The sequence below is a fragment of the Pan paniscus genome, chromosome 20 (genome assembly GCF_029289425.2).
Source record: "Pan paniscus chromosome 20, NHGRI_mPanPan1-v2.0_pri, whole genome shotgun sequence".
Classification (NCBI taxonomy): Eukaryota; Metazoa; Chordata; class Mammalia; order Primates; family Hominidae; genus Pan; species Pan paniscus.
The window spans coordinates 13,235,349-13,260,568 of record NC_073269.2 but is presented as its reverse complement, the minus strand read 5'-3'; the positions used below and the strand labels follow the sequence as shown (position 1 = coordinate 13,260,568).

The window sequence follows — 25,220 nt, the reverse complement described above, 5'->3', positions numbered from 1 at the left end:
AGAATCGCTTGAACCCAGGAGGCGGAGGTTGCAGTGAGCTGAGATCACACCATTGTACTCCACCCTGGACAAAAAGAGCAAAACTCTGTCTCAAAAAAAAAAAAAAATTAAGTGGGCATAGTGATGTGCGCCTATAGTCTCAGCTACTTGGGAGGCTGAAGCAGTAGAATCATTTGAACCTGGGAAGTGGAGGTTACAGTGAGCTGAGATTGCACCGCAGCACTGCAGCCTGGGCAACAGAGCAAGACTCCATCTCAAAAAACAACAACAACAAATAGTAACAACAGCAAATATTACCTATTCATGAAAAGACTGATGCATGGCTGGGCATGGTGGCTCACACCTGTAATCCCAGCCCTATGGGAGGCCAGGCAGGAGGATCACTTGAGGTCAGGAGTTCAAGACCAGCCTGAGCAACATACCAAGACCTCCATCTTTAACCACAACAACAAAAAAAAACCCTAATAGCAGGTTTAGCCTAAGACCTGACACACAGTAGGTGCCTGATGAAAGCAAGCTGTTATCATTGTTTTTGCTTTTCATTTTCTACCCTGGGCTCCTCTTAAGACTCGGTCTCTCTTGTTTCTTGGAGGTCAGGTTGCCAAACTTTTCCAGGACTCGAGTCTGGGAAGCACCGTTAACATCCTCGTAACTCGCCTCATCCTGCTCACGGAGGACCAGGTGCGGGGGGCTCCCTCCCCTTCCCCTTCCCCTTCATACCAGCATATCCTGCCGTCCCCTGGGTGGTGGGTGCCCACGCATTTCCCTCTGTCCATCCCCAGCCCACTCTGGAGATCACCCACCATGCCGGGAAGTCCCTGGACAGCTTCTGTAAGTGGCAGAAATCCATCGTGAACCACAGCGGCCATGGCAATGCCATTCCAGAGAACGGTGTGGCTAACCATGACACAGCAGTGCTCATCACACGGTGAGGGGACAGGAGAGGTCTAGGACTGGGGCTGAGAAAACAGGTGGTCCAGGGAACCGTGAGAGTCCAAACAGAGACCACTTCTGCTGGGGTCAGGAGGAGCAGAGAAGTTTGGGCCGCCCATGAGGGAGCCAGGGATGGGGAGGGGCTGCTTGAGAATAATGAGTAAGGGAGGTTTGGGACCATTTGGGCACCGATGCCCTCATTCACTTATTCTCCCACTCATGCATGCATGCATTCATTCATTCATGTGGTCAGTCACTCCTGTATGCAGCTTCAGGTGAGAGGCAGATGGCGCCTCCAAGGCAGGACTCAACCCCCAGAGCTGGGCATGGTGGCATCAGCAGGGCTTAGGGAGACAGCCCAGCCCCCTCACTGACCCTGTCTCCTTTTACAGCTATGACATCTGCATCTACAAGAACAAACCCTGCGGCACACTAGGTACCCGAGCCCCGTAGGTTTCAGGCGCCTATGAAGGCAGTGGGCTGGGGTGAGACCTGGCAGGTGGATGGGGCCAGCCAGCACTGTCCTGAGCCTCCCAGCCCCATCCCCACATGTCCGTCTTCCCAGGCCTGGCCCCAGTGGGTGGAATGTGTGAGCGCGAGAGAAGCTGCAGCGTCAATGAGGACATTGGCCTGGCCACAGCGTTCACCATTGCCCACGAGATCGGGCACACGTGAGGCCAGGGCACACAAGAGGGGGAGGAGGGGAGGAGCTGGGCGGGTCCCTCAGCGCCCGGCAGAGCCGACACCCCTTTCCCCAGATTCGGCATGAACCATGACGGCGTGGGAAACAGCTGTGGGGCCCGTGGTCAGGACCCAGCCAAGCTCATGGCTGCCCACATTACCATGAAGACCAACCCATTCGTGTGGTCATCCTGCAGCCGTGACTACATCACCAGCTTTCTAGAGTGAGGATGCACCTGGGTGTCCCTCAGAGCGGGTCACACTCATGGTGGGGCAGGATACACGGGAGACGATAGAAATCAGGGATGCTCCCTGGGACCCCCATCCAGCTGAGGCTCCTGAGCTCTTGATTTGCAGCGACCTAGCATGACAGTTGCTTTTCTCTCGAGGCAGCTCGGGCCTGGGGCTCTGCCTGAACAACCGGCCCCCCAGACAGGACTTTGTGTACCCGACAGTGGCACCGGGCCAAGCCTACGATGCAGATGAGCAATGCCGCTTTCAGCATGGAGTCAAATCGCGTCAGTGTAAATACGGGGTAGAGAGAGCCTTCCTGCTTTCCTTCCTGGGAGGGGAGGGGGCCGCTGGGGCTGGGGGAGGGAACTCCACTAGGGCACCCACCTGGGAAGTGAGGGGGTGGGAGAACCGGGAAGGGGGGTGAGGTGAGCCCCCATGGTGACCTGGGTGGACAGAGGTGCATGGAGTGTGCAAAATGTCCTAAGCAATCAGACAGTGCTTGGGAACAAAAATGGGATCACCTGCTTCTCCAGACCCCTGATTTGAGGGCTGGGCTGGGGGGCCAGCTTCTGTCTGGCACATCACACCCCCTGTGGGCTACAGCAGGATCAAAGTCTCAAGACCTCTCACGGGGCAGTTTTTAACTAAACATCCAGTCCTGACGGAAATAATTTCCCTGGGGATGAGCCATCTTTCCTACTTGGCAAAGAACTAGACAGAACCTTCCAGGGACTCCCTGTCTGGAGGAGCTCTGAGCCTCCTGACCTCTCCCCACCCTTTCCTGAGGTTTAGATTCCCAAAGCCCCATTCGTGCATAGAGAAGGGCATTGGGGGGCAGGAGGTTCCACTCCCAGCTCCCCCCAGGAAGCTGAAGACCTGCTAGCTTCCTGCTTCAGCCACCAAGGTTCAGCCAGGATCTGCTCCTCCTCTGCCCACCTGCCTCGATTCCCTAAATGCACCCCTAAGCTCCTCACAGTCTCAGCCCTAGGGGCCCAGGCTCAGCCCCAGTTCTTCACACTATCACAACTCAAAGGATCAGAGTTTTTGTGATGCCATGTTAATGCAAAGCAGAAGGCAAGCAGCTGCCAAATTGCCCTCCCTTCATTCCACTGCAAGACAGAGACAAACCCTGGAACAATTTCTATTTCACTGACATTCCACCCTTGACACCCCCAACACCCTAACTTAGCTGGTAACTGCAGCACCCTCTAAGGAATTCCTAAAGAATTCTGAAGCTACTCCTCAACATCTGCTGTGACCCAGGTGTCCTAACAATGCTAATGGTGTCTGACATTTACTGAGCTCTCACTATGGGCTAAGCATGTGCTGTGTGTCACCATCTAAACTCCTGACAATCCTGCTAGCCCCCACGTTACAGAGGAAGGGACTGAGCCATAGCATAGGGAGGATGACTTGTCCAAGGCCACAGTTTGAGACCATGACAGAGCTGGGATTTAAATCCAGGTCTCTCATGACTCTCTAAATTTTACAAAGGGGCAGGGGAGGGGAGGAGCTGTCAAAATATCAAGCTTGGGCTGGCACCGGCTATATGTTGAATTGAGCCTTCCTTTTAGTTTTTGAAGGAACATCTTTCAGGCCATCTTGGCAAAGGGGGATTTATTTACTAAATGTGAACTGGTTAATATATGTAAAGGGTTCAGCCTGGTGCCTGGTCCAGAGATAGTGGTGGTCATTGTTACCCCATAATGGCATTGGTGCAAGTCCTTTCTTATCTATCCTGTCAAATGCCTCATAGCCATTTATATAGGCAAGACAGGCATTAGGCTGCCCATCTTGTAGATGAGTAAACTGAGGCCAAGAGAGGGGAAATATATTGCAAGTCGGTAGCAGAATTGAGGTCTCTGCACAACTCAAATATGCCACAGTGCCTCCTTGTGGAGAGGAGGACAAAAGCAGAGCGGAAATCATTATCTTGAAGAGGTGTCAGAAGTGGGATTGCGACAGGACTGATGTGATATTTTTAGATATGGCCAGGAGGACACAGTCTGAGTTTTTAGCTGAGAAATGTCCTCTATAAGGCAGAAGGCAGAGATTCTAGAGGACCTTTGAGGGAGAATGTATTTGAAAACAACTCTTCCAGCTTCTCACATATGTACAGGTATCTCTCAGGGGCTGACCTAGGAAGGGTCCTTTCCTGTGGCCATTGATCGATCCAGTCCCACATCTGGAAAGCTTACAAGAATTGGGTTCAAAGCAGGGATTACACTTGATAATTACAGAAGGACCACCTACTTCTTAGAGGAAAGACGCTGGGAGGTTGCTTAGGATGTGGGCCAAGAGGGTCAGAGAGGACCACCTACTTCTTAGAGGAAAGACGCTGGGAGGTTGCTTAGGATGTGGGCCAAGAGGGTCAGAGTTGCTTCACCTGAACTCACTGGGGCTTCTCCAGGGATATTAACCTGGACTTTAAGAGTCAGAGTGAGTCCCTGGGACTAGTTCAGCCCATCCAGGATTCAGACGGGAAGAAGGTGGGGCTGATTTTTCACCTGGAGAAAGAGAGGCATGTCCCACACAGACCTAACTCGGCATTGTCCCCTCCCAAACTCCCACCCCTCCACATAGCTTAAAAGTGTTGGGGGCTTCTCCAGTTTAGATGGGGGAACAAAGAGAACCAACAGCTGGAAAAAACTAGAGATGAGGCCGTTGGCCTAGTCATCATCCAGGCCGATTTCTCAGAACCACCACTTTCTCTTCGGCTACTTTGCCCATCCCATAAAAGAACCCCAAATCCTTCCTGTTCATTCCTCAGCAGTTCCCAAGTTTCCTTCCAGAAACTCAGAAGGCACCAGGAACTGAATTGCAAAGTTCGTTAGAGCACAGACTCTGAATTAAAGAGCTGGGTTAAACTCCAGGCTATTCCCTTAGTAGCTGTGTGACCTCTAGCAAGTGACCTTACCTGGCTGAAGCTTGGTTTTCTCCCAGTAAGATGGGGTAGTACTGCCTAAAGAGGTATATGGCATGTATAAAGTGCTCCATAAATGGAGCTTATTGGCAGAGTATAAGTCACAGGCCATGCCCCGCAAGGGGATGCACGAAGACCCACCGCGAGCCAGGAAGGGAGCACGAGGCTCTCTGCTCTGGGACCGGCAGTGAGCCGGACATCTGGGTCCTCCCAAGCCGGGCGGGCTGCCCCAGGGAGGAAGGGAGGGGGGCGAGCCTGAGCGGGCACCTCGGCCCGCAGGAGGTCTGCAGCGAGCTGTGGTGTCTGAGCAAGAGCAACCGGTGCATCACCAACAGCATCCCGGCCGCCGAGGGCACGCTGTGCCAGACGCACACCATCGACAAGGGGGTGAGCGCCGGCCAGGGCCCCCAGCCGGGCCACGCCCCCTGAGCCACCTCCCGCGTTGGCCACGCCTACCCGCCTGTCCTTCGGCCTATTATCTGCTCCCTCCCACATTGGCCACGCCCGCCATCTGTGCTCCCTCGGCTGTGGCCACGCCTATTGCTTGCTCCTTCCCGCGTTGGCCACGCCCACCGCCTATGTGTCCCTTGGTTCTGGCCACGCCTACTGTTTAACTCCCTCCCGCGTTGGCCACGCCCACCGTGTGATGATTCCCACGGCTCTGGCCTCGCCTACTGTTTGCTCTCTCCCTCATTGGCCACGCCCATCCCTTGTGCTGCCCTCGGCTCTGGCCACGCCTACTGCCTGTAGACCTCCCCTCCCCAGCCTGAAGCCACGCCCCACCTCGTCTCCACGCTTATCGTGGTCCTGTCTACACCCCTCCCCGTTAAGCACCCTGTGCTCAGGCCACGCCTCTCGCTTGTACCTTGTCTGTCTCCCAGACCACTCTCCTACGTAACCTGACTCTGTTCGCATGTTCAGACCCCGCCTCTGCCCATCCCCTTCCAGCCCCATCCCGGAGAGGCTGATATCTCTCTGGCTGGGGCCTGGAGTGGGGAACGGTGCATGGGGCCGGCGAGTGTCCTCCGGGCTGGACTCACTCCTTCCTGTCTCCCCCCACTCAGTGGTGCTACAAACGGGTCTGTGTCCCCTTTGGGTCGCGCCCAGAGGGTGTGGACGGAGCCTGGGGGCCGTGGACTCCGTGGGGCGACTGCAGCCGGACCTGTGGCGGCGGCGTGTCCTCTTCTAGCCGTCACTGCGACAGCCCCAGGTCAGCCCTCAGGACCCCCACCCGGGAGGGCAGCGCGACCCCTGCCCCCATCGCCCCCTGCCTCATCCCTCTCCTATCCCACCACCCTTTCCAGGCCAACCATCGGGGGCAAGTACTGTCTGGGTGAGAGAAGGCGGCACCGCTCCTGCAACACGGATGTGAGTTCCCCCAAACCCCTTGAGGGGTGGGGGGAGGAAGCATTAAAAACAGCTATCAGAGGCCGGGCACCGTGGCTCACGCCTGTAATCCCAACACTTTGGGAGGCCAAGGCAGGCGGATCACGAGGTCAGGAGATCGAGACCATCCTGGCTAACATAGTGAAACCCCGTCTCTACTAAAAATACAAAAATTAGCTGGGCGTGGTGGCAGGCGCCTGTAATCCCAGCTACTCGGGAGGCTGAGGCAGGAGAATCGCTTGAACCCGGGAGGCGGAGGCTGCAGTGAGCCGAGATCGCACCACTGCACTCCAGCCTGGGTGACAGAGCGAAACTCCATCTCAAAAAAAAAAAACGCTATCAGAGTGCTTCATCCAGGCACCTGCTGCCTCCTAGGGAACCTGCAGCCGCCACCCCTCTCTTCCCTCCTCTCCCTGACCCCCACCACCTTCTCGTCCCCAACCCCTCCTCCTTAAAGACCTGGCTCCTTCCAGCTCTCTTTTCCTCCTACATTTAGACTACAAGCCCCCACCTTGAAATCACTGCTTGGCCCTCACAACCCCCTACCATCCAGTCTCTCCCCTCCCTTTACAGCCCAACTTCCCCCGAAGAGTCCTACCCCTGCCTTCTGTCATCCCCCAAAGTTGTAGCTGAAGCTTCCTCTCACCAAACCCAGTGACAGGTGTCTGTCCTCTGCTTGTGCCCTCAGCTGACCTGCAACCACCAGTGAGCAGTGAGAAGTTTACTGGGGAGGGGGTGTTTTAGAGGGCAGTGAGAGCTTTGGACTTTTCAGCCTCCCAGCTGGGGGGAACCAGGTCTTCAGAGAATCCACATGCTGGCACTTTCTATAAACCCTGATCCCTTCCAGACCTTCTCTCTCAAGAAAGACTCCATGTGGCCAGGTGCAGTGGCTCACGCCTATAATCCCAGCACTTTGGGAGGCTGAGGCAGGCAGATCACCTGAGGTCAGGAGTTCGAGACCATCCTGGCCAACATGGCAAAACCCCATCTCTACTAAAAATACAAAAATTAGGCTGGATGCGGTGGCTCATGCCTGCAATCCCAGCACTTTGGAAGGCTGAGGCGGGTCGATCACCTGAGGTCAGGAGTTCGAGACCAGCCTGGCTAACATGGTGAAACCCCGTCTCTACTAAAAATACAAAAAATTTGCCAGGCGTGGTGGCATGCGCCTGTAGTCCCAGCTACTTGGGAGGCTGAGGCAGGAGAATCACTTGAATCCAGGAAGCAGAGGTTGCAATGAGCCGAGATTGTGTCACTGCACTCCAACTAGGGCAACGAGAGCGAAACTCTGTCTAAAAATAAATAAATAAATAAATAATGCAAAAATTAGCCAGGCATAGTGGCATGCACCTGTAATCCCAGCTACTCGGGAGGCTGAGGCAGAAGAATTGCTTGAACCCAGGAGATGGAGGTTGCAATGAGCTAAGATCATGCACTGTACTCCAGCCTGGGCGACAGAGTGAGATTCTGTCTCAAAAAAAAAAAAAAAAATGCAAGCAAGCAAGAAAGATTCCATAGCCTGGAACCAGAAACCCAGGTGTGTCCTGCCCAGCTCACCCTCAGACCTCTAATGAGGGATCCAGTCCTATCCCAGATGTGTCTACACGCCCAGCCCAGGCTACCTTCCAGGCCTAGTCTCACGCAGACCACCACAGCCTCCTCCCTGGCCTCCCTGCCTCTAGCCTCCCTCCTCCAGCCCATCTTTCTCTGAGCACCCCTTTTCTGACTCCATCCCCCCAAGCCTGGCCTCCCTCCATCTCTCCTCTCCTGCCCCCAGGACTGTCCCCCTGGCTCCCAGGACTTCAGAGAAGTGCAGTGTTCTGAATTTGACAGCATCCCTTTCCGTGGGAAATTCTACACGTGGAAAACGTACCGGGGAGGTGAGTGTGGGACTCCGAAGGCTGTGGGGCCATGAAGGGCAGCCGTGGGAGTGTCCAGCAGCAGGTGGATGAATGCAGCATCCCGGGGTCTGCCCTGAGCCCTGTCCCCACCCAGGGAGACAGAGTACCTGGGATACGGTACCATGGGGGTTCAACGTGACGCTGGGAGCCCCCACTCCCTCTGCCCAAGCTGCCCTTCCTCTTGGGTCTGGGGTCTGTCCCTCTTGGCCTCACTCCCCCAGGGAGCGAGCAAAGAGTTCCGGGGTGGCCTGGCCCGTGGTGTGACGGGGCCGTGCCCCCCAGGGGGCGTGAAGGCCTGCTCGCTCACGTGCCTAGCGGAAGGCTTCAACTTCTACACGGAGAGGGCGGCAGCCGTGGTGGACGGGACACCCTGCCGTCCAGACACGGTGGACATTTGCGTCAGTGGCGAATGCAAGGTGGAGGGGACTCCCAGGCAGGTGGAGAGGGGATGGGGAGCGGGGGTGGGTTAGGGGGTCGCCTCACTCACGCCTTCTCCACGCAGCACGTGGGCTGCGACCGAGTCCTGGGCTCCGACCTGCGGGAGGACAAGTGCCGAGTGTGTGGCGGTGACGGCAGTGCCTGCGAGACAATCGAGGGCGTCTTCAGCCCAGCCTCACCTGGGGCAGGTGAGAGTCTCCAGCTTCCCTCCCACACTCCCTGCATGGGCCAGCTGACTGCGGGTGGAACTGATCCCAGTGCAGTAGCTGAGATCACTAACTCCTCAGACCCCAGGGGCCCCATGGAGTGTCAGGAGTCCCCAAAAGTCCTGGGGGCTCAGCCAGGTGAAGTGGCTCAAGCCTATAATCCCATCGCTTTTGGAGGCCGAGGCAGGATGATCACTTGAGGCCAGGAGTTTGAGACCAGCCTGGCCAACATGGTAAAACCCTGTTTCTACTAAAAATACAAAAATTAGCTGGGCGTGGTGGCGAGCACCTGTAATCCCAGCTACTCAGGAAGCTGAGGCACGAGAACTGCTTGAACCTGGGAGGTGGAGGTTGCAGTGAGCCGAGATCACACCACTGCACTCCAGTCTGGGCGACAGAGCGAGGCTCTGTCTCAAAAAAAAAAGAGTGTCTCAGGAGATGGGAGCCCGAATCTGTCTCCTCTGCCTCCTGGAGGAGCTCGTGCCACATCTGGGTGGAAGCAAGCGTCACTTTCCATCCTCTGTGAGCCAGAGGAGCTGCGAGAATGAATGTTCTGTGCTAGCAGGGAAAGGCTTGCTACGGGAGGGGATATTCAGAGAGTGTAGAAAGCACCTTTTCCAGCTTGGGCTTTGGGCAAGTGACAGAGAGCCCAGGGAGTGGGCAAGAGGGGAGGAGGCTCAGGAAATATCTGGAAGGCTGAGGAAGCCGTAGGCACTGTCAGAGGGAGGGAGTGTGTCCAGGTGTGGCAGGAGTAGGTTGCAGAGTGTGAGTTTCAGTCCCCAGGTAGAGTCCCATTGGGGTTTTATAATAAGCAGCCTGGCCGCTGGCATCAAAAGTGAGACAGGCACGGTGGCTCACACCTGTAATCCCAGGGCTTTGGGAGGCTGAAGCGGGAGGATCCCTTGAGCCCAGGAGTTTGAGACCAGCCTGGGCAACCTAGGGAGACCCCAACTCTACCAAAAAAAAAAATTTTTTTTGAGACGGAGTCTCAATCTGTCACCCAGGCTAGAATGCAGTGGCTTGATCTCGGCTCACTGCGACCTCTGCCTCCCAGGTTCAAGAAATTCTCCTGCCTCACCATCCCAAGTAGCTGAGACTACAGACATGCACTACATGCCTGGCTAATTTTTGTATCTTTGGAAGAGATGGGGTTTCACCATATTGGCCAGGCTGGCCTGGAACTCCTGACCTCAAGCGATCCACCCACCTAAGCCTCCCAAAGTGCTAGGATTACAGGTGTGAGCCACCACACCCGGCCAAACTCTACAAAATTCTTTTTTTTTTTTTTTTGAGATGGGGTCTCGCTCTGTCACACAGGCTAGAGTGCAGTGGTGCCATCTCAACTCACTGCAAGCTCCACCTACCAGGTTCATGCCATCCTCCTGCCTCAGCCTCCCAAGTAGCTGGGACTACAGGAGCCCGCCACCATGCCTGGCTAATTTTTTGTATTTTTAGTAGAGATGGGGTTTCACCGTGTTAGCCAGGTTGGTCTCAATCTCCTGACCTCATGATCTGCCCACCTCAGCCTCCCAATGTGCTGGGATTACAGGCGTGACCACTGCGCCCGGCTACAAAATTCTTTTAATTAGGCGGGTGTGGTGGTGTACACCTGTAGTTCCAGCTGCTCGAGAGGCTGAGAGGCAGGAGGATCCCTTGAGCCCAGGAGGTCAAGGCTGCAGTAACCTATGATCGCACCACTGCACTCCAACCTGGGTGACAGAGTGAGATCCTGTCTGAAAAAAAAAAAAAAGCTGGCCAGGCTCATACCGGTGCTCCCAGCATTTTGGGAGGCTGAGGCAAGAGGATCACTTGAGCCCAGGAGTTTGAGACCAGCCTGAGCAACTTAAGGAGACCCCCAACTCTACAAAAAAAAAAAAAAAAAAAAAACGGTTTTTTTAGTTAGCCAGGTGTGGTGGCTCACGCCTGTAGTCCCAGCTACTCCAGAGGCTGAGGTGGGAGGATCACCTAAGCCTAGGAGTCTGAGGCTATAGCAAGCCAAGATCACTTCACTGCACTCCAGCCTGGGCAACAAAGACATCCTGTCTCCAAAAAAAAAAAAAAGAAAGAAAAATCCTAACCCAGTCATTTCCTAGCTGTAAAACCTGGTCAAGTTCCTTAGCTTCTCTGAGCCTCAGTTTTGTCAGCCCTAAAATGGGGATAATGAAACACCTGGTTCACAAGGGTGGGGCAGGGGTGCAGTTAGATGTGTGTCTAGCACAGTAATAGTTAGCTGTTATCCTCATGGGCCGGGGACAGGGGAGGCAGGCAGGTGTTGGGGACATGCCAAGTGGGTGACATCTGAGCTCTGCTGTTCAGGGTACGAGGATGTCGTCTGGATTCCCAAAGGCTCCGTCCACATCTTCATCCAGGATCTGAACCTCTCTCTCAGTCACTTGGGTGAGCAGATGGTGGGGAGGGGATGAGGATTAGGGGTCAGTGGGGAGGGCGGTTTCAGCATGACTAGAATTCTGAACCCTGCATCGTCCCCCAGCCCTGAAGGGAGACCAGGAGTCCCTGCTGCTGGAGGGGCTGCCCGGGACCCCCCAGCCCCACCGTCTGCCTCTAGCTGGGACCACCTTTCAGCTGCGACAGGGGCCAGACCAGGTCCAGAGCCTCGAAGCCCTGGGACCGATTAATGCATCTCTCATCGTCATGGTAACAGGGAGACTGGGGGCAAGGTGCAGCCTTTGGAATTAGAGACTCCATGCGATACTTCCACTGGCTGCCGCCCCCTTTCTCCAGGTGCTGGCCCAGACTGAGCTGCCTGCCCTCCGCTACCGCTTCAATGCCCCCATCGCCCGTGACTCGCTGCCCCCCTACTCCTGGCACTATGCGCCCTGGACCAAGTGCTCGGCCCAGTGTGCAGGCGGTGAGGCCGGGGGTGGGGGAAGGCACAAGATACCTGGGCTGAGGTTCTCTGGGCCGGGAGGGGCTGAGCAGGCCTCTCACCCTCCCCCCCAGGTAGCCAGGTGCAGGCGGTGGAGTGCCGCAACCAGCTGGACAGCTCCGCGGTCGCCCCCCACTACTGCAGTGCCCACAGCAAGCTGCCCAAAAGGCAGCGCGCCTGCAACACGGAGCCTTGCCCGCCAGAGTGAGTGCCGCCAGGGGGCAGTGTTGCTCAGGGTGAGAGGAGAGTACTCCCTGGAGTCAAGAGCGAGTGCTCCAGGGGGGTGGGGAGCAGATTAGTGCAGAGTCGGAGTGACAGTGGGCCGAGTGCTGCAGTGATGGTTCTATAGGACTTATGGGGGAGTCCAAGGTAATAGTGCCCCCAAGGTGGCGGTCAAAGCTGCATGGCCCTGGAGTCAGAATGATGGCGCTGCCTGGTCACTCTCATTGTCCAAAGATTTATTTCTCCTTAGGGTAATGCACCTCTCTGCCCCCAGTCTGGGTGCAGGCTAACGATGCCCCAAGTGTGGAATGTGGAGGTGCCTGGTGCCAGTTTCCATATGAGGCTGGGTGATTGGAAGGGTGGGGGGAGGCTACAGTGCCCCCCTGCTGTTGTGTTGGGATCCCCTGCCCTGCTTACTTGCTCAGACCCCTTCATCTCTTACAGCTGGGTTGTAGGGAACTGGTCGCTCTGCAGCCGCAGCTGCGATGCAGGCGTGCGCAGCCGCTCGGTCGTGTGCCAGCGCCGCGTCTCTGCCGCGGAGGAGAAGGCGCTGGACGACAGCGCATGCCCGCAGCCGCGCCCACCTGTACTGGAGGCCTGCCACGGCCCCATTTGCCCTCCGGAGTGGGCGGCCCTCGACTGGTCTGAGGTCAGCCGCCCCCTTCCTTCGTGCCCACTGGGATGCCCAGGTGGGGTGTCCACGGAGACGCCTCTGCGCGGTCTCCAGGTTAGCTGTCCCCTCCTCACTTCGCACTGGGGCAGCACCCTGAGCACGAAACGCCCCTTCCAACTGCAGTGCACCCCCAGCTGCGGGCCGGGCCTCCGCCACCGCGTGGTCCTTTGCAAGAGCGCAGACCACCGCGCCACGCTGCCCCCGGCGCACTGCTCACCCGCCGCCAAGCCACCGGCCACCATGCGCTGCAACTTGCGCCGCTGCCCCCCGGCCCGCTGGGTGGCTGGCGAGTGGGGTGAGGTAGGAGGGCGCGCCCCAGAGGGGTGGGGGCCAGGGCAGGGGCTGCGGGGCAGCAACTGAGTGGTGCCCCCTCGCAGTGCTCTGCACAGTGCGGCGTTGGGCAGCGGCAGCGCTCGGTGCGCTGCACCAGCCACACGGGCCAGGCGTCGCACGAGTGCACGGAGGCCCTGCGGCCGCCCACCACGCAGCAGTGTGAGGCCAAGTGCGACAGCCCAACCCCCGGGGACGGCCCTGAAGGTATGTGGGTGACCAGCCAGGGTGCGCCAGGAGGGTCCTGGCCAGAGGCAGCCACAGAGGGCACTGGGGGTCCTGACTTCATCCTAGAACTTCTGGAACCTCGGAAATGCATTGCTGTGTCTCTGCCAGGCCATCCTTCACCATCCCCTCCCTGCAAGCATTTATTAAGTGCCACTGTATGCTGAGTGTTTCGGGCACCTGACCCTTCTGTGCACCCAAACTTGTGACATTTCCCCAGTCACTTTCATAACCTGTACCTATTCATCTCCACCTGTAGCACAATTTCCTGAATATTTTTCCTTTAAATCGGTTTTTCAACCTCAGGCACTAGTGACATTTTGAGCTGGATGATTGCCGTGGGGAGCTGTCCAGCACATTGTAGGGTTTTTTGTTTGTTTGTTTTTGTTTTTTGGAGAGATGGGGTCTTGCTGTGTTACTCAGGCTGGTCTCCAACTCCTGGGCTCAAGCGATCCTCCCACCTCAGCCTCCCAAAGTGCTGGGATTTGTGCCAGCCTGTAAGATGTTAAGCAGCATCCCCGGCTTCTACCCACTGGGTGCCAGTAGCAGCCTTCTCCCAAGTTATGACAACTAAAAATGTCTCCAGACATTGCCCAATGTCCCCTGGGGGTCAAAATCGATCACTTCCCTTGAGAACCACTGCTTTTAAGTATACACATTTTTTTCTGCCTAGGTAATTTTTTTTATTTTTTTATTTACTTTTTTTTTTTTTTTTTTTTTTTGAGATGGAGTCTCGCTGTCACCCAGGCTGGAGTGCAGTGACCTGATCTCGGCTCACTGCAACCTCCGCCTCCTGGGTTCAATCGATTCTCCTGCCTCAGCCTGCTGAGTAGCTGGGAGTACAGGTGCCCGCCACCACACCCAGCTAATTTTTGTATTTTTAGTAGAGACAGGGTTTCACCATGTTGGCCAGGCTGGTCTCAAACTCCTGACCTTGTGATCCGCCGGCCTTGGCCTCCCAAAGTGCTGGGATTAAAGGTGTGAGCCACCATGCCCAGCCTTATTTACTTATTTATTTTTGAGACCGGGACTCACTTTGTCACCCACGTTGGAGTGCAGTAGAGCAATCTTGGCTCACTGCAACCTCTACCTCCCAGGCTCAAGCAATCCTCCTGTCTCAGCCCCCCAAGTCTCCCCAAGGACTACAGGCAAGAGCCACAGTGCCCAGTTAATTTTTGTATTCTTGTATTCTTTGATAGAGACGGGGTTTTTCTATGTTGCCCAGGCTGGTCTTGAACTCCTGGCCTCAAGTAATCCACCCACCTCAGCCTCCCAAAGTGCTGGGATTACAGGCGTGAGCCACTGCGCCTGGCTGTAAATTTTTTTTTTCTTTTTTTGAGACAAAGTCTCACTCTGTCACCCAAGCTGTAGTGCAGTGGCATGATCTCAGCTCACTGCAACCTCCACCTCCTGGGTACAAGTGATTCTCCTGCCTCAGCCTCCTGAGCAGCTGGGATTACAGGCACGTGCCACCATGACCAGCTAATTTTTGTATTTTTAGTAGGGATGGGGTTTCACCATATTGGCCAGGCTTGTCTCGAATTCCTGACCTCAGGTGATCTGCCCGCCTTGGCCTCCCAAAGTGCTGGGATTACAGGCATGAGCCACCGTGCCAGGTCCATAAATTTATTTTTGATAGAGAACAACTAATTCCTTAGTCTGGGCACTGCAACCAAACTACTTGGGTTCATCTTCCACCTCTGTGTTTTTGTTTCTTTATCTGTCACGGGATGTAAATGATATATTCACTTGAGGGGTGCCCCAGAAGGGAGATGCAATAAAATGATCCACCCAGGCCGGGCGAGGTGGCTCACGCCTGTAATCCCAGCACTTTGGGAGGCTGAACTGGAAAGATTGCCTGAGCCCAGGAGTTGGAGACCAGCCTGAGAGACATAGTAAGACACCTGTATCTACAAAAAATAAAATTAGGCTGGGCGTGATGGCTCACGCCTGTAATCCCAACACAATGGGAGGCCAAGGTGGGCAGATCACCTGAGGTCAGGAGTTTGAGACTAACCTGGCCAACATGGCGAAACCCCAGATCTACTAAGAATACAAAAATTAGACAGGGGTGGTGGCATGTGCCTGTAATCCCAGCTACTCGGGAGGCTGAGGCAGGAGAGTCTCTTGAACCCAGGAGGTGGAGGTTGCAGTGAGCCAAGACTGTGCCACTGCACTCCAGCCTGGGAGACCAAAAAAAAAAAAAAAAAATCCATCTGTAGCTCTTAATTCGCCCCTGGTCCTGCCATAAATCACTGGCTGCTAGATGGAAGCTCATATCCATCCATAGTCATCAACAGACATCATGATCACACAAAATAGTCAATGTTCTGAAAAATACCCTGACTCACCCACTCAGCTGGGACTCAAGATCTTCAGGTTTTGTTTTGTTTGTTTTTGTTTTGCTTTGTTTTGAGACGGAGTCTCACTGTCGCCCAGGCTGGAATGCAGTGATGCAATCTCCGCTCACTGCAAGCTCCACCTCCCAGGTTCACGCCATTCTCCTGCCTCAGCCTCCTGAATAGCTGGGACTACAGGCGCCTGCCACCACGCCCCGCTAATTTTTGTATTTTTAGTAGAGACGGGGTTTCACCATGTTAGCCAGGATGGTCTCGATCTCCTGACCTCATGATCCGCCCAACTCAGCCTCCCAAAGTGCTGTGATTACAGGCGTGAGCCACCATGCCCGGCCTATCTTCACTTTATTAAAAAAGAAAACGAGTGAGGATTACAGCCCCAAATGGACATTTTTTCCTGGGTGCTATGAAAAGGAACAATGGAAAGGAAAGGGAATATTTGTCTTCTTTTGTTTTATTGGGTCGTGTTTGTTTGTTTGTTTGTTTGTTTGACAGGGTCTTGCTCTGTCGCCCAGGCTAGAGTGCAGTGGTGCCATCATAGCTCACTGCAGCCTCCGCCTCCTGGGCTCAAGCGATCCTCCAGCCTCAGCCTCTTGAGTAGCTGGGACTACAGGCACATGCCACAACACCCGGCTAATTTTTCCTTTTTTTTTGTTTGTTTGTTTTTTTGTTTTGTTTTGTTTTGTTTTGTGACAGAGTCTCACTCTGTCTCCCAGGCTGGAGTACAGTGGTGCAATCTCGGCTCACTGTGACCTCCGCCTCCCGGGTTCAGGCAATTCTCCTGCCTCAGGCTGTCGAGTAGCTGGGATTACAGGCACCCGCCACCACGCCCAGCTAATTTTCATATTTTTAGTAGAGATGGGGTTTGATCACGTTGGCCAGGCTGGTTTCAAACTCCCGACCTGAAGTGATCCACCTGCCTCGGCCTCCCAAAGTGCTGAGATTACAGGCATGAGCCACCATGTCCAGCCTATTTTTTTCTTTTAATTAGTTTTTGTAGATGCAGTGCTCTCCCTGTGTTGCCCAGGCTGGTCTCAAACTCCTGGGCTCAAGCAGTCCTCCTGCCTTGGCCTCCCAAAGTGCTGGGATTACAGGCATGATACACTGTACCCGGCCCTTTTCTCATTACTAATGTGTCTGTGTTGGCCCCCAACCCTACACTCTCTCTCTTAAATCCTCAAAACAGCCTAGTGACATCGGTGCTATTATAAGCCCCCTTTGATAGTTGAGGAAACTAAGGCACAGAAGTCAGGCGTGGTTTGCTCACACCTGTAGTCCCAACTACTTAGGAGGCTGAGGTGAGAGGATCACTTGAGCTCAAGAGGTGGAGACCAGCCTGGTCAACATAGCAAGATAACATCTGTAAAAAAAAAAAAAAAAAGTAAATTTAAAAAGAAAGAAACCAAGGCACAGAAAGTCACTGGCCAGGAAGCACTGCAGGTCGTGTGTGCAGCCCTGCGGGGAGGGCGGCTGAGACCTGATTTTCCTTCCTTCTCCCGTCCCCGCAGAGTGCAAGGATGTGAACAAGGTCGCCTACTGCCCCCTGGTGCTCAAATTTCAGTTCTGCAGCCGAGCCTACTTCCGCCAGATGTGCTGCAAAACCTGCCAGGGCCACTAGGGAGCGCGCGGCACCCGGAGCCACAGCTGGCGGGGTCTCCGCCGCCAGCCCTGCAGCGGGCCGGCCAGAGGGGGCCCCGGGGGGGCGGGAACTGGGAGGGAAGGGTGAGACGGAGCCGGAAGTTATTTATTGGGAACCCCTGCAGGGCCCTGGCTGGGGGATGGAGAGGGGCTGGCTATCCCCCCAGAGCCCCTCTTCAGCATCCCCCCCTTCCAGTTCACATAGTGAGACCCCCCCTCCAGGGTGGGTCTGGGGAGGGGACAGCTGTTCACCCCAGCACCCTTTGAACCCACCCTTAGGGAGTCCCCAACACTCCCCCCCTCCTTTGATCGGAATATGTACTGTGAAGAGTAGGGGTGGGGAGGTGGTCTGCCGGTGCCCTGCCCCCCAGCACTGCCCTACCCCTCCACTCCGAGCTGGGGGGGAGTCTGTGTCTGCTATGGGGGGGGGGTAGCACCACCTCCCTGACACCCTCCCCTGACCTGACTAGGGGGAGGATCCACCCCAACCTCTGCCCTGCCTGCCCTAGGGGCACCCCGACATCCAGGCCACCCCCTCATGGTGCTACAGACCCTGCCCTGGGGCCCACACACTCCTGCCAGGAAGCCCTACATCAATAAAGTTCTGTCTTGTGTAGATTTCTACGAATTGAGGTGTGTGTGTGTCAGTGCATCCAGTAGCCCCCACCCAGGTCTGGAAAGGACCACCCATTCTCCCAGGTCTACCCAACAGCCAAAAGGGGACTTCTTTTTTTTTTTTTTCCTGAGACTGTCCCTGTCGCCCAGCTATGCCTATCATAGCTCACTGCAGCCTTGATCTCCTGGACTCAAGTGATCCTCCCACTTCCACCTCCTGAATAGCTGGGACTACAGGCGTGCACGACCACACCCAGCTGATTTATTTATTTTTTTTATTTTATTTTATTTTTTTTGAGACGGAGTCTTGCACTGTTGCCCAGGCTGGAGTGCAGTGGCACGATCTCGGCTCACTGCAAGTTCCGCCTCCTGGGTTCATGCCATTCTCGCCTCAGCCTCCCGAGTAGCTGGCACTACAGGCGCCCGCCAACATGCCCGGCTAATTTTTTGTACTTTTTTAGTAGAGACGGGGTTTCACCGTGTTAGCCAGTATGGTCTCGATCTCCTGACCTCGTGATCTGCCCGCCTCGGCCTCCCAAAGTGCTGGGATTACAGGCGTGAGCCACCGTGCCAGGCCGATTTTTTAATTTTTTGTAGAGACGAGGTCTCGCTATGTTGCCCAGGCTGGTCTGGAACTCCTGGGCTCAAGCAGTCCTCCCACCTCAACCTCCCAAAGTGCTGGGATTACAGGCATGGGCCACCGTGCCCAGCCAGAAGGGGACTTTTAACATTGCAGACAGGAACCCAGGGATTTTAGGAGAAAAGTACAACAGCTTCTCGTGGAAGCGTTTTGCTTTTGTTTTTGTTTTTGTTTTTTGAGACAGGGTCTCACTCTGTAGCCCAGGCTGGAGTTCAGTGGCACGATCTCAGCTCACTGCAGCCTTGAACTCCTGGGCTTAAACGATTCTCCTGCCTCACCCTGCCAAGTAACTGAGATTATAGGTGCAACAGCACACCTAGCTGATTTTTTAATTTTTTGTAGAGACGAGGTCTTGCTATGTTGCCCAGGCTGGTTTGGAACTCCTGGGCTCAAGCGATCCTCCCACCTCAGCCTCCCAAAGTTCTGGGATTACAGGCATCAGCCACCATGCCTGGCCCTCACAGAGGCTCTTAAAGCCACACGGTCTAGCACCCGCCACCCTGGCCATCACACTCCCCGTCACTCCGCATGCTCCAGCCACACCAGCCTCCCTGAACTTCCTCAATTGCCCTATGGTTTTCCCATATCTGGGCCTTTGCTTGAGCGGTTAGCATGGCCAGGTGCACGCTCCTGCCCCTCTACCTTTTTTAACTCCAGCTTACTCGCCGGTGTCAGCACAAACCTTGCCTCTTCCTAGAAGCCTCCCCTGATGGCCCCCAACAAAGTGGGGTCCTCTTAACCATTCATATTCACTCTTGAGTGCCTGGAGACATTGCTGAGAATTGCATGCCCCAAGCCCGTCAATTCTGCAAACTCGCTCAGGAGATTCCAGCAGAGAAGGGCTCCTTCCCAGCTGTGGCCACTAGGGGCGCTGCATATTAACATCTTCAAGGGGGATGAGGGTTTATAGCCCTGGACCAAAGATAGATCTGAACATGGGTCCCCCAGGGTCTCCCAGGGTCGGGTCCTGCCTCGGCCACCTCCTTGCTGGGTGGTGTGGGGAAGTAACAACCTATTAGAACTGCCATTTCCTCACATGTCAAGAGAAGCCTCAGGTGGTTGGCTGGTGTCCCAAAGACCAGCTCATAGGCTGACACGTACCTGGGCCAGGCTCTGCTGGGGGGACCCACGTTCCCATTTTACAATGAGAAAAGGGAGTAACTAAGTCATCCAGGAAGTAGCCAAACTGGAGGCTGTTAAATCTAGATGTGACATCCAAAGTCAGGGACCTTTCAGATGCACCTGCTTCCCAGTACCCTCCACTTCTGCACACAAACACGTGTGACTTCTGAGGGTCATCTAAAGAGGGAGGTTGGGCCAGGCGTGGTGGCTTATGCCTGTAATCCCAGCACTTTGGGAGGCCGAGTTGGGAGGATCACCTGAGGTCAGGAGTTCAAGGCCGGCCTGGCCAACATGGCGAAACTCCGTCTCTACTAAAAATACAAAAATTAGCCAGGTGTGGCGGTGGGCACCTGTAATCCCAGCTACTCAGGAGGCTGAGGCAGGAGAATCGCTTGAACCCAGGAGGCGGAGATTAAAGTAAGCTGAGATTGCACCACTGCATTCTAGCCTGGGTGACAGAGCTAGACGCCGTCTCAAAATAATAATAATAATGAAGGAGGTTGCCCAGGGATGCCCAGAGCAGACACAGCTGAAGAAGGCACCCTTCCCTGTTTTTGTTTTTTTGGTTTTTTGGTTTTTTCTGGTTTGTTTTTAGAGACAGGGTCTCACTCTTTCGCCCAGGCTGGAGTGCAGTGGCGCAATCACGGCTCACTGAGGCCTCCACCTCCCAGGTTCAAGCAATCCTCCCACCTCAGCCCTCTGAGTAGCTGGGACTGCAGGCTCATGCCACCATGCCCAGCTAATTTTTTTTTCTTTTCATTTTTTGTAGAGATGGGGTCATGCTATATAGCCCAGGCTGGTCTCAAACTCCTGGACTCAAGCGATCCTCCAACCTTGGCCCCCCAAAGTACTGGGATTACAGGCGTGAGCCACCTCCCCTGGGCCCCTTCCTTGGTTTTAAAAAGAGACCCGGGAAGCCCAAATGCTTCCTGAATCGCCCTGAAAAGAGGTGGTTCGTCCTGCAGCCAGCTGACCCAAATGTTCCTGCAGCAGCCCTGTCCCCAAGGAGTTGGGGAAGAGGCCTCTGAGGTCCAGTAGTGGCTGCCATCAAGTTCTGACCCCTCCCTTCAGGCTCAGAGCCCCAAACAGCCAGCTCCCCGCCCCCCTCTACACCCAGCTTCCCTCCCCCATGGCCTCGGCCCCTCCCGCCAAAGGAAGTGAGAAGGGGCTGTTGTAAGAGGAACTAAAGCCGGGAGTCCAGTGAACGGGCAGAAGCAGGGCCATGCCCAAGCCACCCCCAAGATCCCCCTGAACCTGCACCTCCATCACGACCCATTCAGGAGCCTCCAGGAGCCCAGACACCAGCCCCCCACCATGGTAAGTCCTTCAAGGGTGGGATCTGGAAGAGGAAAGATGAGGGACACCAGCCAGGTGGAGGTGTCCTGAAAATGACCATCAGAAATTGGGGTGAGGGGAGGGGCATGGTGGACTTCTGTGGGGGTGGGGTGTCTCTCAGTGCAGCTCAGGTGCCTCCAGCATCCCTTACCAGGGAGCAAGCTCCCATCTGTAGGTGGTGGGGATGCCAGGGTGGTATCCCTGGATCCAAGGATAGGGCAGGACCTGGAAGACAGAAGGTGGCCCAGGGAGAATCAGAGTCTGCAGGGACAAGGACATAGCCTCCTTTGCTTGCAAATTAAGGGAGCCCTTTCCCAGTCCAGCCCAGTCCCTCGTCTCCCTGTGTAGCCTTGGGCTAGTCACTTCCCCTCTCTTGGCCCCGGTTCCCACAGATGTCATATTTGGAAATCCGTCTAGATGCGGAAGTTGCTCTTCAGGGGTCTTTCAGTTGCAACATTCTCAAGGTCTGTGGGTTCTGCCACAGAGTCCTCGGCTGAGATGGGAAGCTATGTCTAACAAGCGATGGGGTGGATTGACGCCCTCCCTGTGCCGGTGACGGGCGGTGTGGCTGCAGCAGAGGCAGGAGAGGCTGAATACGTCCATGCCACACTTTAGTGGGCATCCCTTATCCCAAGAGGAGGATGGCAGCCAGAGGTGTTGCTGCCTGTCAAGTTTGAGGTCTGTCGATGGTAGCAATGGGGAGACTGTCGTGATCATGGCGCTATTCCTAGCAGCATCGTACCACCATAAGACGCAAAGTAAGAGGTGGCCAGGGCTGCCTATAAACCCCACCCCACAGCTCTCTGCTGTGTAGACCACTTCAGCTTTCATTTCTCGTCATTCAGTCAGTGAGGATGAGAGCATGTGGCTGTGACAGCGGCCACTGCAGGATTCTTGGCAGGTACAGCTTACTAGGGTGGAGTCAGGGACATAGGGCAAGAGGCAGAGGTGGTGTTAGTCTGAGAGACAACACCTTCTTTCAGGAAGCCAGTGAGGGCCAGGGACAGTGGCTCACACCTGTAATCCCAGCATTTTAGGAGGCTGAGGCGGGTAGATCACTTGAGGTCAGGTGTTCGAGACCAGCCTGGCCAACGTGGTGAAACCTCGTCTCTACTAAAAAATACAAAAAATTAACCGGGCGTGGCGGCACACGCCTGTAATCCCAGCTACTTATGAGGCTGAGGCAAGAGAATAACTTGAACCCAGGAGGCAGAGGGTGCAGTGAGCTGAGATCCTGCCGCTGCACTCCAGCCTGGGTGACAGGGCACACTCCGTCTCAAAAAAGGAAAGCTGATGAGAAATTGGGCATCCCGGAATTCACACCCAAACCATCAGCTGGAGCTCTGAGACTGTTGGGGTGGGAATTCTTCCAAGATGAGAAGCAAGCCAGGGAGGCTCAGGTCTTGGGATGGGCAGGGCTTTGATCAAAAGAACACAGGAAGTGATTTGCTACTTGAAAGAAAGGCAACCCCTCCCCAAGGAAGCCCTCTGAAAATGCTTAGTCAACAGTCGGCTTGGCAGACAAGGTCTGGGAGGGGCCACCTGTATCGCAGAGGATGATAGAAGAGAAAAAAATGACACCCACCTCTGTCTGGGGATGCTGAAATCTTCCTGGAGGAGTGGTGAATGCCAGGAAGATGGCTGAAGGATTCAATGAAACAATATTTCTGAAGTCCTTTACAACAGGGGTCCCCAACCCCCGGGGCCACGGACTGCTATCGGGCCATGGTCTGTTAGGAACTGGGTCACAGAGCAGGAGATGAGTGGCAGGCAAGCGAGCCTGAGCTCCACCTCCTCTCAGATTCTCGGGGGCGCCATTAGATTATCATAGGATCGCAAACCCTGTTGTGAACTGCACACACGAGGGATCCAGGTTGCATGCTGCTTATGACAATCTAATGTCCGGCCGGGTGCGGTGGCTCACACCTGTAATCCTAGCACTTTGGGAGGCCGAGGCGGGCAGATCACGAAGTCAAGAGATAGAAACCATCCTGGCCAACGTGGTGAGACCCCGTCTCTACTAAAAATACAAAAATGAGCTGGGTGTGGTGGCACGTGCCTGTCATCCTAGCTACTAGGGAGGCTGAGGCAGGAGAATCGCTTGAACCCGGGAGGCGGAGGTTGCAGTGAGCCAAGATCACACCATTGCACTACAGCCTCGGCGACAGAGCCAGACTCCGTCTCGAAAAAAAAAAAAAGAAAAAGGAAATCTAATGCCGTTGGCAAGGTGCAGTGGCTCATGCCTGTAATCTCAACACTTTTGGAGGCCGAGGTGGGCGGATCACCTGAGGTCAAGAGTTCAAGACCAGCCTGGCCAACATGGCAAAACCCTGTCTCTACTAAAAATACAAAAATTAGCCAGTCGTGGTGGTGCGCGCCTGTAACCCCAGCTACCCAGGAGCTTGAGATAGGAGAATCACTTGAACCCAGGAGGCAGAGGTTGCAATGAGACGAGATCACGCCACTGCACTCCAGCCTGGGCCACAGAGAGAGGCTCCATCTCAAAAAAAAAAAGAAAGAGAGAGAGAGAGAGAGAGAAAGAAAGAAAGAAAGAGAAAAAGAAAGAAAGAGAGAGAAAGAGAAAGGAAGAAAGAAAGAAAGAAAAGGAAAAAAGAAGAAATAAAGGAAAAGAAAGAAAAGAAAATCTAATGCCCCGCTCCATGGTCCATGGAAAAATTGTCTTCCATTAAACCGGTCTCTGGTGCCAAAAATGTTGGGGACCATTGCTTTACAGAGCACATAACATGCACTTGATCCATGGTAGCTGCCATTCGCTGGGATGTCCATTCATTTCTGGATTCAGCAATGAGGATGGACGGAGGTGACGATTGTGGTAATTGGGGAGGAGTTGCTGCGAGTGGTCATTGCTGGGTTGTTGGTGTCATTGGTTGTGGTGGTGGTTGTGGCTGTTTCTTGCTGCAGGTTCGTGGTGATAATGGCTCTTGCAGGTGGGCTGGTGGTGGTGGCGGTTGGTGTTTAATGTTGTTCGTTGGTGGCGGATTGTTTTCAGCTGGAAATTCTGGAGATGCTTGGTGACCAGTGGAATGATGACCATCGGTGGTTGCTGTTATTTGGAGAGGAAAGGTGTTGGTAGTAGCATTCATTTGCTGCTGGTAGTTTATTGTTGGTTTCTGGTAAGATGATGATCAGCAATGGTGGTGCTGGTTCAATGTTGGGTTTTGAACAGGATAGGACTGGTGACTGCTGCTTTCTGTGGTTGCTAATGGTAGTTGGTTATGTGTTGTTGTTGATGGCTAGTATTGTTTTTTTGTTTGTTTTGTTTCTGAGACAGAGTCTCGCTCTGTCACCCCGGCTGGAGTGCAGTGGTGCAATCTCGGCTCACTGCAACCTCCGCCTCCTGGCTTCAAGCAATTCTCGTGCCTCAGCCTCCCAAGTAGCTGAGATTACAAGCACCTGCCACCACACCCAGCTAATTTTTGTGCTTTTAGTGGAGACGGGGTTTCACCATGTTGGCCAGGCTGGTCTCCAACTCCTAACCTCAAGTGATCCACCCGCTTTGGCCTCCCAAAGTGTGAGATTACAGGTGTGAGCCACTGTGCCTGGCCGATGACTAGATGGTGGTTGGTTATTATAGCGTGGTGGTGGTGGTGGTGATCGTGGGAGAATGTAAGGAAGGCTGATGCTGGAATTGCTCATGGGACCTGTCTGACATTGGCTAGTCATGATGGTATTGGAGTTATCAGCAGTTTCTGTTTGTCTTTGAGAAGGGTAGGAGAGAGAGTGAAGACGTTCACTGGTTGCCTTTGGTTGGTGATGGTGGTCATGTGAGCATAATAGTGATTGTCTCTTCTTTTTTTTTTGAGACAGAGTCTTGCTCTGTCACCCAGGATGGAGTGCAGTGGCATGATCTTGGCTCACTGCAAGCTCCACCTCCTAGGTTCATGCCATTCTCCCGCCTCAGCCTCCCGAGTAGCTGGGACTACAGGCGCCCGCCACCATGCCTGGCTAATTTTTTTCTATTTTTTTAGTAGAGATGGGGTTTCACCATGTTAGCAAGGATGGTCTCGATCTCCTGACCTCGTGATCTGCCCGCCTCAGCCTCCCAAAGTGCTGGGATTATAGGCGTGAGCCACCACACCTGGCCAATAGTGATTGTTTCTAAGGTACAGTCACAGGGCCAGGAACAATGGCTCATGCCTGTAATCCCAACAGTTTGGAAGACGGAGGTGGGAGGATCACTTGAGGCCAGATGTTCGAGACCAGCCTGGGAGACATGGCAATACCCCATCTCTACAAAGCATTTAAAAGTTAGCCAGGCATGGTGGCATGGACCTGTAGTACCAGCTAATTGGGAAGCTGAGGTGGGAAGATCACTTGAGCCCAGGAGTTCCAGGCTGCAGTGAGCTGTGATGGCCCCACTGCACTCCAGCCTGAGCAACAGAGACAGACTCTGTTTCTAAACAAATAAATAAGATACAGCCACAAAGCAGGGAGACCAGTGAAGTGGCTGCTG

At 54.7% G+C, this 25,220-nt stretch overlaps 2 protein-coding genes across 9 annotated transcripts in view; both read left to right on the top strand.

Annotated features, from left to right (window-relative positions):
• ADAMTS10 (ADAM metallopeptidase with thrombospondin type 1 motif 10) overlaps nt 1-17,662 on the top strand; it is a 30,720-nt gene extending 13,058 nt beyond the window's left edge. For 4 of the 7 annotated variants that reach the window (XM_034944290.3, XM_057300722.2, XM_034944288.3 and 1 more), the window contains 20 exons: nt 598-681; nt 783-928; nt 1,326-1,369; nt 1,499-1,604; nt 1,692-1,838; nt 2,008-2,149; nt 5,051-5,158; nt 5,836-5,981; nt 6,076-6,139; nt 7,935-8,037; nt 8,341-8,474; nt 8,561-8,684; nt 11,019-11,099; nt 11,194-11,357; nt 11,445-11,571; nt 11,664-11,793; nt 12,256-12,460; nt 12,608-12,784; nt 12,862-13,021; nt 16,905-17,662. In XM_034944290.3, the coding sequence (XP_034800181.3) occupies nt 598-681; nt 783-928; nt 1,326-1,369; nt 1,499-1,604; nt 1,692-1,838; nt 2,008-2,149; nt 5,051-5,158; nt 5,836-5,981; nt 6,076-6,139; nt 7,935-8,037; nt 8,341-8,474; nt 8,561-8,684; nt 11,019-11,099; nt 11,194-11,357; nt 11,445-11,571; nt 11,664-11,793; nt 12,256-12,460; nt 12,608-12,784; nt 12,862-13,021; nt 16,905-17,014 (2,502 nt within the window). In that variant the 3' untranslated portion in view covers nt 17,015-17,662. The other 3 variants (XM_034944291.3, XM_034944292.3, XM_008962339.6) reach the window with 3 other exon arrangements.
• A 2,913-nt stretch (nt 17,663-20,575) lies between these two features.
• Nucleotides 20,576-25,220, top strand: part of MYO1F (myosin IF) — a 51,906-nt gene continuing 47,261 nt past the window's right edge. The window contains exon 1 of one of the 2 annotated variants that reach the window (XM_034944612.3): nt 20,576-20,728. In XM_034944612.3, the coding sequence (XP_034800503.3) occupies nt 20,726-20,728 (3 nt within the window). In that variant the 5' untranslated portion in view covers nt 20,576-20,725. The remainder of the gene's footprint in view (nt 20,729-25,220) is intronic. The other variant, XM_055104205.2, reaches the window with a different exon arrangement.